The 13267-nt window shown below is 25.7% G+C and overlaps 4 protein-coding genes across 33 annotated transcripts in view; 1 reads left to right on the forward strand and 3 right to left on the reverse strand.

Moving 5' to 3' along the window:
- The window catches only part of LOC111686228 (alpha-protein kinase 1), a 131517-nt gene extending 126900 nt beyond the window's left edge, over positions 1 to 4617 (reverse strand). For all 30 annotated transcript variants that reach the window (XM_046954306.1, XM_046954303.1, XM_046954285.1 and 27 more), the window contains exon 1: positions 3049 to 4617. The gene's annotated coding sequence lies outside the window, so the exon portion shown is untranslated. The remainder of the gene's footprint in view (positions 1 to 3048) is intronic.
- A 1043-nt stretch (positions 4618 to 5660) lies between these two features.
- On the forward strand, positions 5661 to 6383 carry LOC111682142 (probable protein BRICK1-B). Its single transcript, XM_023444047.2, has one exon. The coding sequence runs from the start codon at positions 5798 to 5800 to the stop codon at positions 6026 to 6028; it is 231 nt and encodes a 76-aa protein (XP_023299815.1). The 5' UTR covers positions 5661 to 5797; the 3' UTR covers positions 6029 to 6383.
- Positions 6384 to 7001: 618 nt separating this feature from the next.
- Positions 7002 to 13054, reverse strand: LOC111682138 (probable cytochrome P450 6u1). The gene is made up of 4 exons (XM_046955143.1): positions 13008 to 13054; positions 12459 to 12911; positions 9949 to 11461; positions 7002 to 7491 (listed from the first exon to the last, which is right to left on the reverse strand). The coding sequence occupies exons 3-4, from the start codon at positions 11039 to 11041 to the stop codon at positions 7076 to 7078; spliced, it is 1509 nt and encodes a 502-aa protein (XP_046811099.1). The 5' UTR covers positions 11042 to 11461; positions 12459 to 12911; positions 13008 to 13054; the 3' UTR covers positions 7002 to 7075.
- On the reverse strand, positions 11480 to 12460 carry LOC111682141 (probable Ufm1-specific protease 1). The gene is made up of 2 exons (XM_023444046.2): positions 11816 to 12460; positions 11480 to 11748 (listed from the first exon to the last, which is right to left on the reverse strand). Exons 1-2 carry the CDS (start codon positions 12410 to 12412, stop codon positions 11620 to 11622), a joined length of 726 nt encoding a protein of 241 aa, XP_023299814.2. The 5' UTR covers positions 12413 to 12460; the 3' UTR covers positions 11480 to 11619.
- Positions 13055 to 13267: the final 213 nt, after the last annotated feature.

Consider the following 13267-nt stretch of genomic DNA (forward strand, 5'->3'; position numbering starts at 1 on the left):
AAGGCTTTATATATTCAGAGCTTTTTCTAAATAAAAAACTTTTCATTTTAAAAAGCTTTTTTTATATTCAGTTTTGAGCATTTTATTTAAAATCATTAAAATTGCTTTAAATAGTTTTTTAAAAAACTTTTTTTCTATAAAGCTTTTCAGAAATTAAACGTTAAAAAGTATAAAAATTAAAAATCTCAAAAAAGCTGTTTTTATATTTAAAATAGCTTTTTTTCCTTAATACAACTTTTTTAACAGCTTTTATTTAAACCATTTTTAAAGCTTTTTGTTTTAGAAGTTTTTTTTAATAAAATGCTTTTTACAATAAAAAATCTCAAAATAAGCTTTTCTACTTAATACAACTTTTTTAACATCTTTAATATAATCCATTTTTAAAACTTATTGTTTTAATAGCTTTTTCTTTTAAAAGCTTTTTTACTGCAGATTTTATTAATCAATCTTAATTTTTAAATTTAATTTTTTTTTGTAAAAAGCTTTTCAGAAATGAAACATTAAAATAAAAATTCTTAAAAAAAGCTTTTTAACACAAAAAACTTTTTGATATTTAAAATAGCTTTTTTAACAGATTTTATACAATTAATTGTAAAAGCTTTTTGTTTTAAAAGCTTTATATTTTAAAAGCTTTTTCACTGTAAATTTATTAATCAATGTTAATTTTAAAAAGCTGTTTCAAGAAAGCTTTTTATATAAATTTTGAGTTTCCATAAGTATTTAATTATGCTTCAGGATAAAAGCTTTTTACAATAAATTTAAGCGTAGAGAAATTAACTGTGCTAAAACGTTTAAGCTTTATTGTTTTAAAACCCTATAAGCTTAACATTTTAAAACATTTAGTCACACTTTAATAAACTGTAAAATGTACAATTTAACAAGTGTTTAAATAATTTGAATCCTTTAGCCTCTTTTAACTTTTACTTTAACCCTTAATGTTGTTTATATTTCGTTCAACACTTAGAAATGCCATAAATTTAAATACACTATAGAGAATACTTGAAACTGATGTCCTTAAAGGCTTTCAGCGAGAGAAAAAAAAACGATATTTTACCACATTTTAGCTTCCGGTTAAATAAATAATATTTCATTATAAAAATTTATTGTTTTCATTTTCTTTTAACATATGAAAACGCATAATGAAATTAAGCACAAATATAAAGGACACAAGGGCGTTATTAAAAGATTAAATAAATAAAAATAAAAAACTTAGCAATTTTATTCATAACTTAACTATGCTTTTAGGGCGTTAATATAATATTGAAAAAATTTTCTAACAAAAAAAAGCAAACCTTCAAAAATAGTTTTTTTTTACTGGCAGATACCCTTTCCTTTTTCATTTGCAACTTCTATTTAAAGATTTGTTAGGAAAAGTGAAGACAAGAAAAAAACTTATAATTTGTGTGTGTGTGTAAAGAAATTTTCAACAGGATTTTTTTTTGTCTATGTGTCTGCTGCGCAAGTACCAAAAATTATAAAAAACTTCATTTAAAACTTCAGTGTTAAATGAAGTTTTGTTTTTTTAACTTGGAAATTCTCTAAAATTTTTGTTGCATCTTGGAAGTAATGTTGTTTTTTTGGAGTTTTAAATAGTACAAAGATTTTTCCACTGAAATTTGAAAATGCTTTTGTCGTTTTCTTATAAACGCTTTTTTTAAAGCATATGAAAAGTAATTATCCTTGAAAACACTATGAATGCTTAATGAATGAAATGGTTTTTATAAAAGCTTTTCTGATATATTATTTTTAAACTTTTAAAATTTTAGTATTTATATTAAGTATTAAGTAACTTTGGAATAGGGCTTTCTCTATTATAATAAAAGCTTTCTGCAAATTGTTAAATAGATTAATCTATTATTGTTATGTTTACATTAAAGCTTTGTGGTACCAATAAGCTTTATACTTTGAAAAGTTCTTTTTTCTAATTATTTTCTAAAGTTTTTTTTAAGCTTTTCGAAAGAACTTTTTTATCAAAGCTTTATTTCAAAATATTTTTTTCATAAAAGCTCTCTTGTATCTTTAAGCTTTATATATACTTTGGGAAAGAGCTTTTAGCCCTAATTATTTTTTAAAAGTGCTATTTTTAAAAAAGTTTTTTTGATTTTTTTTTATTAAAACTCTTTTTCAATCAAAGCTTTACTTCTTAAACGTTTTTATTTTTAGAAGCTTTTTGCTAAATATTAAATATATTTGCTACATATAAGCTCATATACTTTAAGCTTTTATTCCCAATTATGTACTTTGTTATTTTCGCGAGGTCAAAGCTTTATAATTCAACAAAGTAGTTTTTTTAATCAAAGCTTTATTTTTAAAGCGTTTTTATTTTAAAAAGCTTATTGCGAAATGTGAAATATGTTTGTTACATATAAGTTTTTTTATATTCCTATTTTTATTTTGAAAAGCTTTTTCGTAATGTTACCTAAGAGCTACATAAGAGCATTTTTATATTCCAAATGTCAATGTTTTTTTTTTAATTTGACAAAGAGCTTTTTTCCATAAAAACTAAATTTTGTAAAAAAAGCTAAATTATCTGCAAGAGCTTTTTCCAAACAAGTAAACAGGTGGATTATAAAAGCTTAAAAAATTCTATTTGTTTAAGTTTTCACACAAAAATCTACAAAGATTTCTAATTAAATGCAAAGAGGAGCTTCGACGAGGATTATAATAAGTGTACCTATCAAAAGTTTATTGGAACGCATGTTAGAATGTTCAAGTTCTTCAAAATAACTTTAATATTTATAATTTATTAATAATTATTAAAAAAATAAATAAAGATTTAAACAATTTTACATAGAAAAAACCTTCAAATCCTTTTTCTTTTTTTACCCCCCTTATAAGCAATTATCCTTCAAAATGCATTTATTTTGGTAGTAAACGTTGTTGTTGTTGCCGTGTAATTAGCTCACTTTACTTTTTGAAAACAAATCCTTGCAACCCTTTTTTTATTACACAAAATAAGAAAATTTTATATAAATTGCATCAATTGAAAATAATGAAGCATTTATAATTGTAAGAATATTTTGCAAATAAATTTTCAAGTATACTTACATGCACTTTTTGACAGTTGCTGTCAAATATGTACTTAACAGAAGGCAACACAAAAAAAAACTGTATAAAGTGTATTTTTTTCGTATTTTTGAATAATCCACAAAAGATGAAACCATGAGAAACTAAGTTTAAACTGAGAACCAGGACAACAATAGCCAATGATGATTATGTTGGCAATGATTAAGTTTACATATTCAGTTGTTTGAAGTAAAAATAAAAAGTAATTAAGCGTTTCCTCCCTGTTGTTAATTCTTGCTGTTGTGGTTGTTGTTGTTGCTGTTCTTGTCGTTGTTGCAGCAAGGAGAGTAAATTACGCGCATTTCAAAATTCCAGGCGGCAAATTTATACAAAACATAAAAGGTGAAGAGGAATCCTAGTGTTATTGCGTGAGTTTATTTTTATGGATTTGACAGGGACACAACACAAATGTCAAAAGAAAGGGGAGGCTTCTTCTTTCTTTCTACTCGTTGTCTACTAAAAACACAACAAAAATAATACAACTTTAGTTTAGTTGTTGTTTTTCATTCACAGCAAAATATAATAATAAATGCTTGTTAGTTATTATTATTTGTTGTTGTTGTTATTTCTTTTATTCTTATTTGTTGGTTGTTGTCTATGTTGGTTTTTGTTATTTTTTTGTTTATTAACAACAAAAACAACCCTGTTAACTAAGGAGTAGACAATTGAGAAGAGAAAAGGGAGAGTGCCAAAAAAATGTTATACAAAATTTTTATTGTTTTTTTTTGCACAATTTTTATACCTATTTTCAAAATACGCAATTCTTTTTTTATTTATTGTTTTAATTTTTCAATTTAATATTTTCTTTAATAATTCACTGCAGTTGTTTTGCTCTCTTTTCCAAAATATTAACTGCACTTTTCTCTTATTTTATATATACACACACGCACACAAACTTTCATATAAACTTTTACAGGATGAAAGGAAAATACAGAATTAGTTTTTTCTTTTCGTTTTCTTTTATTTTTGTTTTGTATATTTATGTTTTGTTGTGTCGTTCTTGTTGTTGCTATTATTATTATTATTTATTATTGTTTTTGTTGTACACAAAAACAGGATTTCAATGTCTGGCTCTCACACATATAAAAAAAAGAAGAAAAACTTTTTTATTGCTGTTTTTTATGTTTTGCACAATTTTAGAATTTTCTAATAAGAATTTTCTTTTCGAACTTTTCATTACTATGAAAGTCGTTTAATTTATTATTTACTTTTTAATAAATTATTATTTTTAAACCTTCTTATTTGCACTATTTGCACACACCACAAAATTATGCATAGGTACATATATAATTTACAGTTATTTTATTGGAAAAAACTGTATATATTTTTTTCGTTTTTAAGGGCAAAACACTTTTATTTATTCAATACTTTATTTCAAATAGATATTTTATTATTTAATTTAGATTCTTTTTAATATTTTTATTAAGAATTTTTCTTTAAACAATTTTTTCACATTTAATTATTGAACCGATTACCGCAAATTCGCAAAAAATAAAAGACTGAATAAAATTCGTACATTTAACGAACCACCTCGTACAACTGTCATTTTTCGACTGCATCGCTCACTACAGCAGAGACCGAAGGCGCTAAAATTTTCAACGGCGTTAGCTAACTGACTGCTTTGCGGCGTGATTTCTACATAAACGGCTAATTTGAACACTGAACAAAAAGTATTAAAGAATAAAAAAGGCAGATTTCGTACTGTTAGTTACATGGTACAATAAATTAAGGCGACTGCTGTGAAGCAGCTGATTATGTATTTATTTTTATGTAGAGTATGCATAATCTCAAAAGTTGTTATTGTTTACAAGTTAAGAACATTGTTTACATTTCTTATGACACTTTTGAAATTAGTCTAATTCTAGTACAAAAACAAAATACATATGGTTTTTGTATTGTTGTAGTGATACAGTCACCTTTCTAAGTGCTGCCCTGGTTAGTTAGTTTAAAAGTTGTTGTAAACACGTGTCGCAAATATTGTAGAGTTTCTATTCTTCCTCCAGATGAACTATCACCTAATATCCAATCGCCGCCAGCTTGGTTTTAGATAAATGCACAGTGCTGCTACAACATTAACTCAAATCTAATTTAGACATAATAGACTTGTAACGCGTAAACTTTCGAAAACATGATGAGTTACTTCGGAAAACATAAGAAACTCGTATACGGCTCAATACCGCGGTCCTAGTAAACCGTGGTATTCCACCAATAAACCAGAAGCCCTTTAACTTTCATTTCATGTTAAGTTAGCCAGCCAGTTGATTAGTTAATTAGTTAGTTAGTTAGTTGATTTGTTATTTAGTTAGTCAGTTAGTTAATTAGTTAGTTAGTTTGTTAGTTAGTTGGATAGTTAGTTAGTTACTTAGTTTGTTAGTTAGTACAAAATTTGTTATTTAGTTAGTCAGTTAGTTAATTAGTTAGTTAGTTTGTTAGTTAGTTGGATAGTTAGTTAGTTACTTAGTTTGTTAGTTAGTACAAAATTATGCCGTTTTGTTCCTATTCTAAAAAAACTTTGTCACCCTGTAACTATAATACTATTTCCATACAACTCTGTTTAATGGGCAGAACTGCTGTCAAAAACGATATATTGTTTTGACTTTTAATCATCGCAATAAAAACAACACACACACACACATAAAAACAAAAAAAAGTAAAATTCTACAATTTTCACAAATTTTAATAAATTTATTTAATTTTCTTTTAATAAAACTTAATATAAACTTTTCACAATATGAGTGGTGCACATCGTGAAGCGGTACAAAAGCAAATCCATCAAGACTGGGCCAATCGTGAATACATTGAAGTCATTACGGCCAGTATAAAACGTATCACCGATTTTCTTAATTCATTCGATATGTCTTGTCGTTCACGCCTAGCCGTACTCAATGAAAAATTGACCACTTTAGAAAGACGCATCGATTATTTGGAAGCGTGTGTTACAACTGGTGAAACATTGACATAAAGATGCTGAGCTGTCAACAATAAAAAAATCTTTAGTTTAGAAAAAGTATTACAAATGTGAGTTTAAGCGAAAAGGGGTAGTTGTCGGACGGAAAGTATGATGATGTTGATGATGAGGTGTGAATGTCTGTGCAGTGGTGATATGATGATGACGATGATGATAGTGTCACCTGCAACATGAAATCATTTAAAAGGTTTCACATCGTTTGTCAGATTTCAATAGTTTACGTTTCTTACTTTTTTTTCTCTATTAACAAATTTATGTTTAAATTTAAGTTAATAATTGTTTACAACACAAAAGTTTATTATAATTCCCTAGAAATGCATTTTTTTCTATATTTAAAATAAAAACTTTAAAAAATATTGAAATAAATAGATAAATAAATGTTTTTTTCGATAAATTTGCTTTTAAAAAGTGATTTTCTATAAGATTTATGAGAAAATTTTCAAAATAAATTTATAAATAAAACTCTTAACAATATTTTTGGTTCCAAATTACTGTCTTTATTTACATATATATATTTTTTTAGTATATTATTTATTTGATCGATAAAGCCATTTATATTCCATTTTGTAACTTAAAAGATTTCTTATTTTATTTAGCAGAGCTTTGAATTTTAAACATATAAACTAATAAAAATAATAATATAAATAGCAAATTATCACAATAATAAACGTAGTTAACGAAATCTTTAATTAATGATTTGAGCAAAATTCACAAAATAATAATAATTTCAATACTTCAATTACAAAATTCAATACACAAATACTAACTACAAAAGAACCAAAATATTAAACTTAAACATTAATTAAAACAAGCACACAGTATACATATGATTTAAACAAAAAAACCTTAAATAAACGGTCATTAAACATACGATAATGTAAAAAAATATAATACATTAAATAACAAAAACAAAACTAAATTATAGTTTTATCCATTAAATTAAAAAAAAAATAAAAAACCTACAGACACACATACATAACATCATTTAAAAGTTTAAATATTTCACATTTCATTTTAAAATACATTCATCATCTTTAATATTTATAGTTTTTTAATCATAAGTTTAATATCTTTTTTTGGTTTCTTTAGTAATTTGCCATTGTCATAGGTTAGGGGAATTATAGTTTCCTGGCATGGTGTAAAGGAGTAGCGCTTAAGTAGTGTCACTAGACAAACTAACATTTGTTGTTGTATGAATTGTTGAGCCATACACGAACGTGGTCCCATGCCAAATGGTAAAAATGCACATAACGGGCGGTTTTGTACGTTTGTGGAATGAAAATGATCTGGATCAAATTTTTCCGGTTGCTTATAGTAGGTGGCATCATTGTGTATACTTGATGTGGGTATAATTAAATGATTGCCTTTACGTAGCATAAATATAGAATTGGGTAGTTCGTAGTCTTTGGTTGTGAGACGCAAAAGGAATGGATATGGTGAGTGTTTGCGAAGGGTTTCTGAAATTAAATTGGAAACGATTAATAAGCAATAAGATTTGTGATTTTTGTCGCAAAGCAAAAGGATTGTTTTGATAAATTCTTTTTTTTAGAGAAAGTTTTTCATAAATTCTTATTTAAAGAAATTTTTTAAAAAAATTACTGAATAGAAGATATTTTCAATATTTTTGTTTTTTTAATTAAAGGAAATTTTCTATAGAATTCTTACTTAAAAAAATTTTTCGATAAATTCCTAAGTTTCCATATTGAATGAAATTTTTGACAAATTTCCTATTTAAGGGAATTTTTTAATAAAATTCCTATTGAAAGACAATTATTGATAAATTTTCTATTTATGAAAATTTTTCGATAAAAGTCCTATTTAAGGGAAATTTCCTATAAAATGTCTATTTAAGGGAAATTTTTGATAAATTTCCTATTTAAGGGAAAAATTTTAATAAAAGTTTTATTGTAAAGGAAATTTTCGATAAATTTCCTATTTAAGGGACATTTTTCGAAAAATTTCGTATTCAAGGGAAATTTTCAATAAATTTCTTATTTATGGAAATTTTTTTTTATAAATTTCCTATTTAAGGGAAATTTTTGATAAATTTCCTATTTAAGGGAAATTTTCAATAAATTACCTATTTAAGAGAAATTTTTGATAAATTTATAATTTAAAATAAATTAATTAAATTTCTAATTTAATTCTAATTTTAAGGAAGTTTTTGATAAATTTCCTATTTAATGGAAAATTTTAATAAAAGTTCTATTTAAGGGAAATTTTTGGTAAAATTCCTTTTAAAATAAAAATTTCGATAAAATTGTTTTTATTTAAAGAAAATTTTCTATTTAAGGGAAATTTTCGATAAATTTACTATTCAAAAGAAATTTTCGATAAACTTCCTTTTTAAGGGAAGATTTTGATCCCGATTTAAAGGAAAACTTCTACACATTTTCTACTTAAAGGATATTTTTGATAAATTCCCAACTGAAAGGAAAAGTTTCTATATTAAAGGAAATTTTCAATAAATTTCCAATTTAAGGGAAATTTTTGATAAATTTCCTATTTAGGGGAAAATTTTAATAAAAGTTCTATTTAAGGGAAATTTTTGGTAAAATTCCTTTTAAAAAAATTTCGATAATTGTTTTTATTTAAAGAAAATTTTCTATAAATTTTCTATTTATGGGAAATTTTCGAAAAATTTTCTATTTAAGGGAAATTTTTGATAAACTTCCTTTTTTAAGGGAATATTTTGATCCCGATTTAAAGGAAAATTTCTATACATTTCATCTTTAAGGAAAATTTTTATAAATTCCCAACTGAAAGGAAAATGGAAACTTTTTCTTTCAGTTGGGGTTAAGGAAATTTTTGACAAATTTCCTTTTTAAGGGAAATTTTCGATAAATTTCCTATTTAAAGAAATTTTGTCGAAAAATTTCCTATTTAAGGAAAATTTTCAATAAAAAAATATTTAAACGAAATTTTCTAAAATTTTTCTATTTAAAGGAAATTTTGAATAAAAGTCCTTTTTAAGGGAAATTTTTCATGAATTTCCTATTTAAGGGAAAATTTTAATAAAAGTCATACTTAAGGGAAATTTTCGGTATATTTCTTTTGAAGAAGAAAATTTTGATATATTTTCTATTTAAAGAAAATTTTTGTTAAATTTCCTATATAAAGGAAAATTTCGATAAATTTCTTAATTAAGGGAAATTTTCGATAAACTTCGATAAACGAAACGATAAATTTTCGATAAACGATTTATGGGTAGTTTTCGATAATTTTCTTATTTAAAGTAAAATTGTCAATAAATTTCCTAATTTAGGGACATTTTCAAAAAAATTCCTATTTTAGGGAAATTTTCGATAAATTTCCTATTTAAGGGAAATTTTTAATAAAATTCCTATTTAAGGGAAATTTTCAATAAAATTCCTATTTATGGGAAATTTTACGATAAATTTCCTATTTATGGGAAATTTTTGGTAAATTTTCTTTAAAAAAAAATTTTTCGATAAATTTCCTATTTAGGGAAAATTTTGCGATAAATTTTCTTTTTTATGTGAAGTTTTTGATAATTTTCTATTAAGAGGAAAATTTTGATAAATTTTTCATTGAAGAGAAATTTTCAAAAAAATAATCCTTTTTAAGGGAAATTTTTGATAAATTTTCTGTTAAAGGATAATTGCGATAATTTTTCTATTTAAAGGGACATTTTCGATATTTTTAAGGGTAGTTTCTGATCAATTTTCTTATTTTCAATTTTTTTCCAATTTAGACAAAATTTTTTAAAATGTTTACATTTAAAGGGAAATTTTCGACAAATTTATAAAAATTTCTTTAATAAATTTTCTATTTTTAAGATTTTTTTTTATCAAATTTGAAATACATTTTTGTAAAAATGTTTTCAAAATTTTTAGAAATTTCTATAGAAGGAACTATTATGATTTATTTTATATTAAAAGAATGCCACTCACCATTTAAAATCTGCTTCAAATACACCATTTCCTTAAGACCATCAAGTGTCAATTTATTTTGATATTTTGGCAAAACATCAATTATCTCACATCTTGCCTTGTCCTGTATATCCGGCTGTAAAGCCAACTCATAAAGACAACACGACACAGTTGTTGTACACGCCTCCAGTCCAGCTGGTATAAATGTAAATGCTTGAGCCGCTATCTCGGAACAATCAAGTTTTTTAAACGCCTCCATACTTGTACTTATTTTACGTGAATCACTCCAAATTTGTAGAAAATCGTATGGTGTCTGCTGAGAACGTTGATATTCACGTTCGTATAGTTTATCATTGATAAGTTTTTGAAAGTAACTAGTGGCCTCTGGCGAATATAGGCGATATTGTAATAGCCTTGCTAGGCGAGGAAAAGAGAAAGCCAAATAAGCTTTATAGATATTATTATTTTGTTGTGTATAATTTTTACACATTTTATGAAATTGTGTTTCCTTATAGCGTAGTGAATCACCTTCTAGGCCAAATGCTAATGAAGATATGACATCTATATTGAAACCTTCCACCAGTTGGGTTATGTTGTGAACTACATCAGTTTCCGTTAGTTTTTCCTGCAGAGATTTATCAAAAGTTTGCTGTACTTTTAAAAGTGCTGTGAAAATATTTGACATTTTCTCGGGCCATTGTAATGCTTTAGCTTTTAAATTTAAATGCTGCCACTCAATGCCATCCATATGTAAGAGATTTTCTGTTAAGGGATCATCATTGGTATTGCTGTATAGGCCTCTATCCATAAAATATTTCGAATCTTTATTTAGAATATAATTTATAGAATCTATATCTAAAATAAGTAGCATAGGTTTAAGCCAAGCATAAAATCCTATAAATGGTGCTTGACCTTTGTACTTTTCATATAGAGTTTGTAAAACTTCAGCTATATGACGTTTGCGACCGACACCTTTTAAATGACCCCAAGGTTTTTTAGGTTTTTCATGTAAAATACCACGACGTTTCCAATAACCCAAAGCTACTTTAACCACAAAATACAGAAAAGAAGCCGTACCCACAAAAGTGTAAAATAAACGTTGTAATAGTTCCATGGTTTTGTTAATGGGTAATAAAGGAATGTTTTTTCAAAAGTCTCTTTAAAGTTGTTTAGCTAACATTCAGTTAGATTTGTTTTAGGTTTTATAATATTGCACTATTAGTTTCAAAAGACCCTTCTACTGTTCATATCTTTTGGGGGTTTTATGTAAAACTAATTTATTTTTCTGTCAAAATAAGTTCAATCAATTTTCTGGCTTTCTTACATTCTTATCATATTCCACAGGTTTTTTTGCTTGTTTTATTAAACTGGCTGCATTGTTTAGCTTAATTTGTTTTTACTTTTGAAGTCTTTTTAGAATGTTATAAATATGTTTGTATAGTTATAAAGTTAAAGAAATGCTTATCAACTTTTTTATAAACTTTTCGATATAATTGTTGTTGGTTTAATTTTAATTTGTTCAGGTTTCGTTAATCTAAAAGAGAATGAAAATATGTTTAATTTGCTTAGTGTTTTTATAGCTTTTTAATTAGCTTTTGTTTAGTAAGAATTTGTTAACAGTTCCTTTAATACTTTATGATTTATTAGATTTCCTTTTTAAAAATCTTAATATTATAACTTATTTATTATAACTTATTTAAGGTATGGTAAACAGAGATTATAAAAGGAACTATCCACAAATTCTTTAACATTTTGCCAACGTATATAGCCATCTCTGATTAGATCGTGTATGGATGCTGGCACACCAGAGTAATGGGGATCCTGTAAATAAATAACAAAAAGTAAACAAATTGACACTCTATATTAAAAATTTAACTATAAAACATACCACCACCAATAGATATGTATCCCTTCCACTTGTATGTACACCTGCTATACCCTTTGAAGCAGCATCCATATCACCACCCATCATAACAAAACCGCCATAATCATTAAAATACTCAATTAAAGTATCAACATAGTCGGATAACTCTTCACTACGTGTTATATGTACAATTTTACATGGAACATCATATAAAGAGTCAACAACATAGAACACTTCCAAAGCACCAATCCAATCACGGGAGCCAATAAAACGTTTAGGTTTATCTTCTAAACGTACTAAGGTCTCTCGAATTTCACGCAAACTGGGAACATTAAGTAAATTATAACTACAACACTTGTGCAAAATCCAAGAGATCATAGATTGTAGAGTACGATAGGCACAACCCCATCCCTGGTCCTGTTGACCATCGCAACCATAATGATAGTAATTAAAGTTACCACGTGTTAAATAGGTTTGTGCACTACTAACACTACTGCCACTTGTGGGGGAATGCTTGTTTGGCGGCTGTGGAATGTGTTCGATTAAATTGTTTAACAATTCATATTCATAGGTTTTTGACACAATAGCCTTGGCTTCATCCTTGACTGTATGCTGATCCATTGAAGGTTTTTGTTTTATTTGTTGTTTTATGCGTATTTTCACTCACCGTTTTTTGTTTGATATTCTACTATTTTGCACTTGTAAAGTGTTTTGTTAAAATTTTCATTCAATCTTATTTGCTTATCGTTTATTATGCAAACTTATTTGTTTTATTACTTTTTATTTTCAATTAATTTTGCCAACTTGTTTAATTACTGGAATTTATAAATATTTAATGTGTATTTTGTAATTTAATAAAATAAAGCAAAGCAGAATTACAAAATAATATGTGCTGCTGCTGCTTTTAACGCTGCTTGCAAAGTTAAAATGTTGTTTGTTATTCACTAGTTAAAATGTATGTTTGTGTTTTTCTTTTTTCTGCTTTTGCCATAAAATTCGTTTGTATTTTGTGTGCGTCTTTTTCCAATATTTTTGTTTTTGTCTGTTTCTTCTGACTACCTGTCATAGTTCAATGGTGATGATGTTGTTGTTGTTTTGTAGTGTAAATAAATTTTAAAATCTGGTAGATGAAGTCATGGGATAAAGCGTCGCGGTAAAGTTATTAATAAACAATAAAACAATTAATTACTATTAACTTATTTTTTAGTATAAATACCTCAATTTTATTGTTTTCTTTATATTTTTCTTTTTATTATGAATTTGTTTTTAATTATTTTGATTTTATTTTGGAGTTGCCAACTTGTTTATTGACAACTGATTACAGGGTGTTTCATGTAAATATTTTTTAATCTTAACGGGTTTTTATCGGTGCTTTGTAGGTTATAAATAAATGTATGTAGAAAAATAGATAGATAGATAGATAGGAAGAGAGGTAGATAGATAGATAGATAGATAGAAAGATAGATAGATAGATTG

This window comes from Lucilia cuprina, chromosome 6, assembly GCF_022045245.1.
Source record: "Lucilia cuprina isolate Lc7/37 chromosome 6, ASM2204524v1, whole genome shotgun sequence".
Lineage (NCBI taxonomy): Eukaryota > Metazoa > Arthropoda > Insecta > Diptera > Calliphoridae > Lucilia > Lucilia cuprina.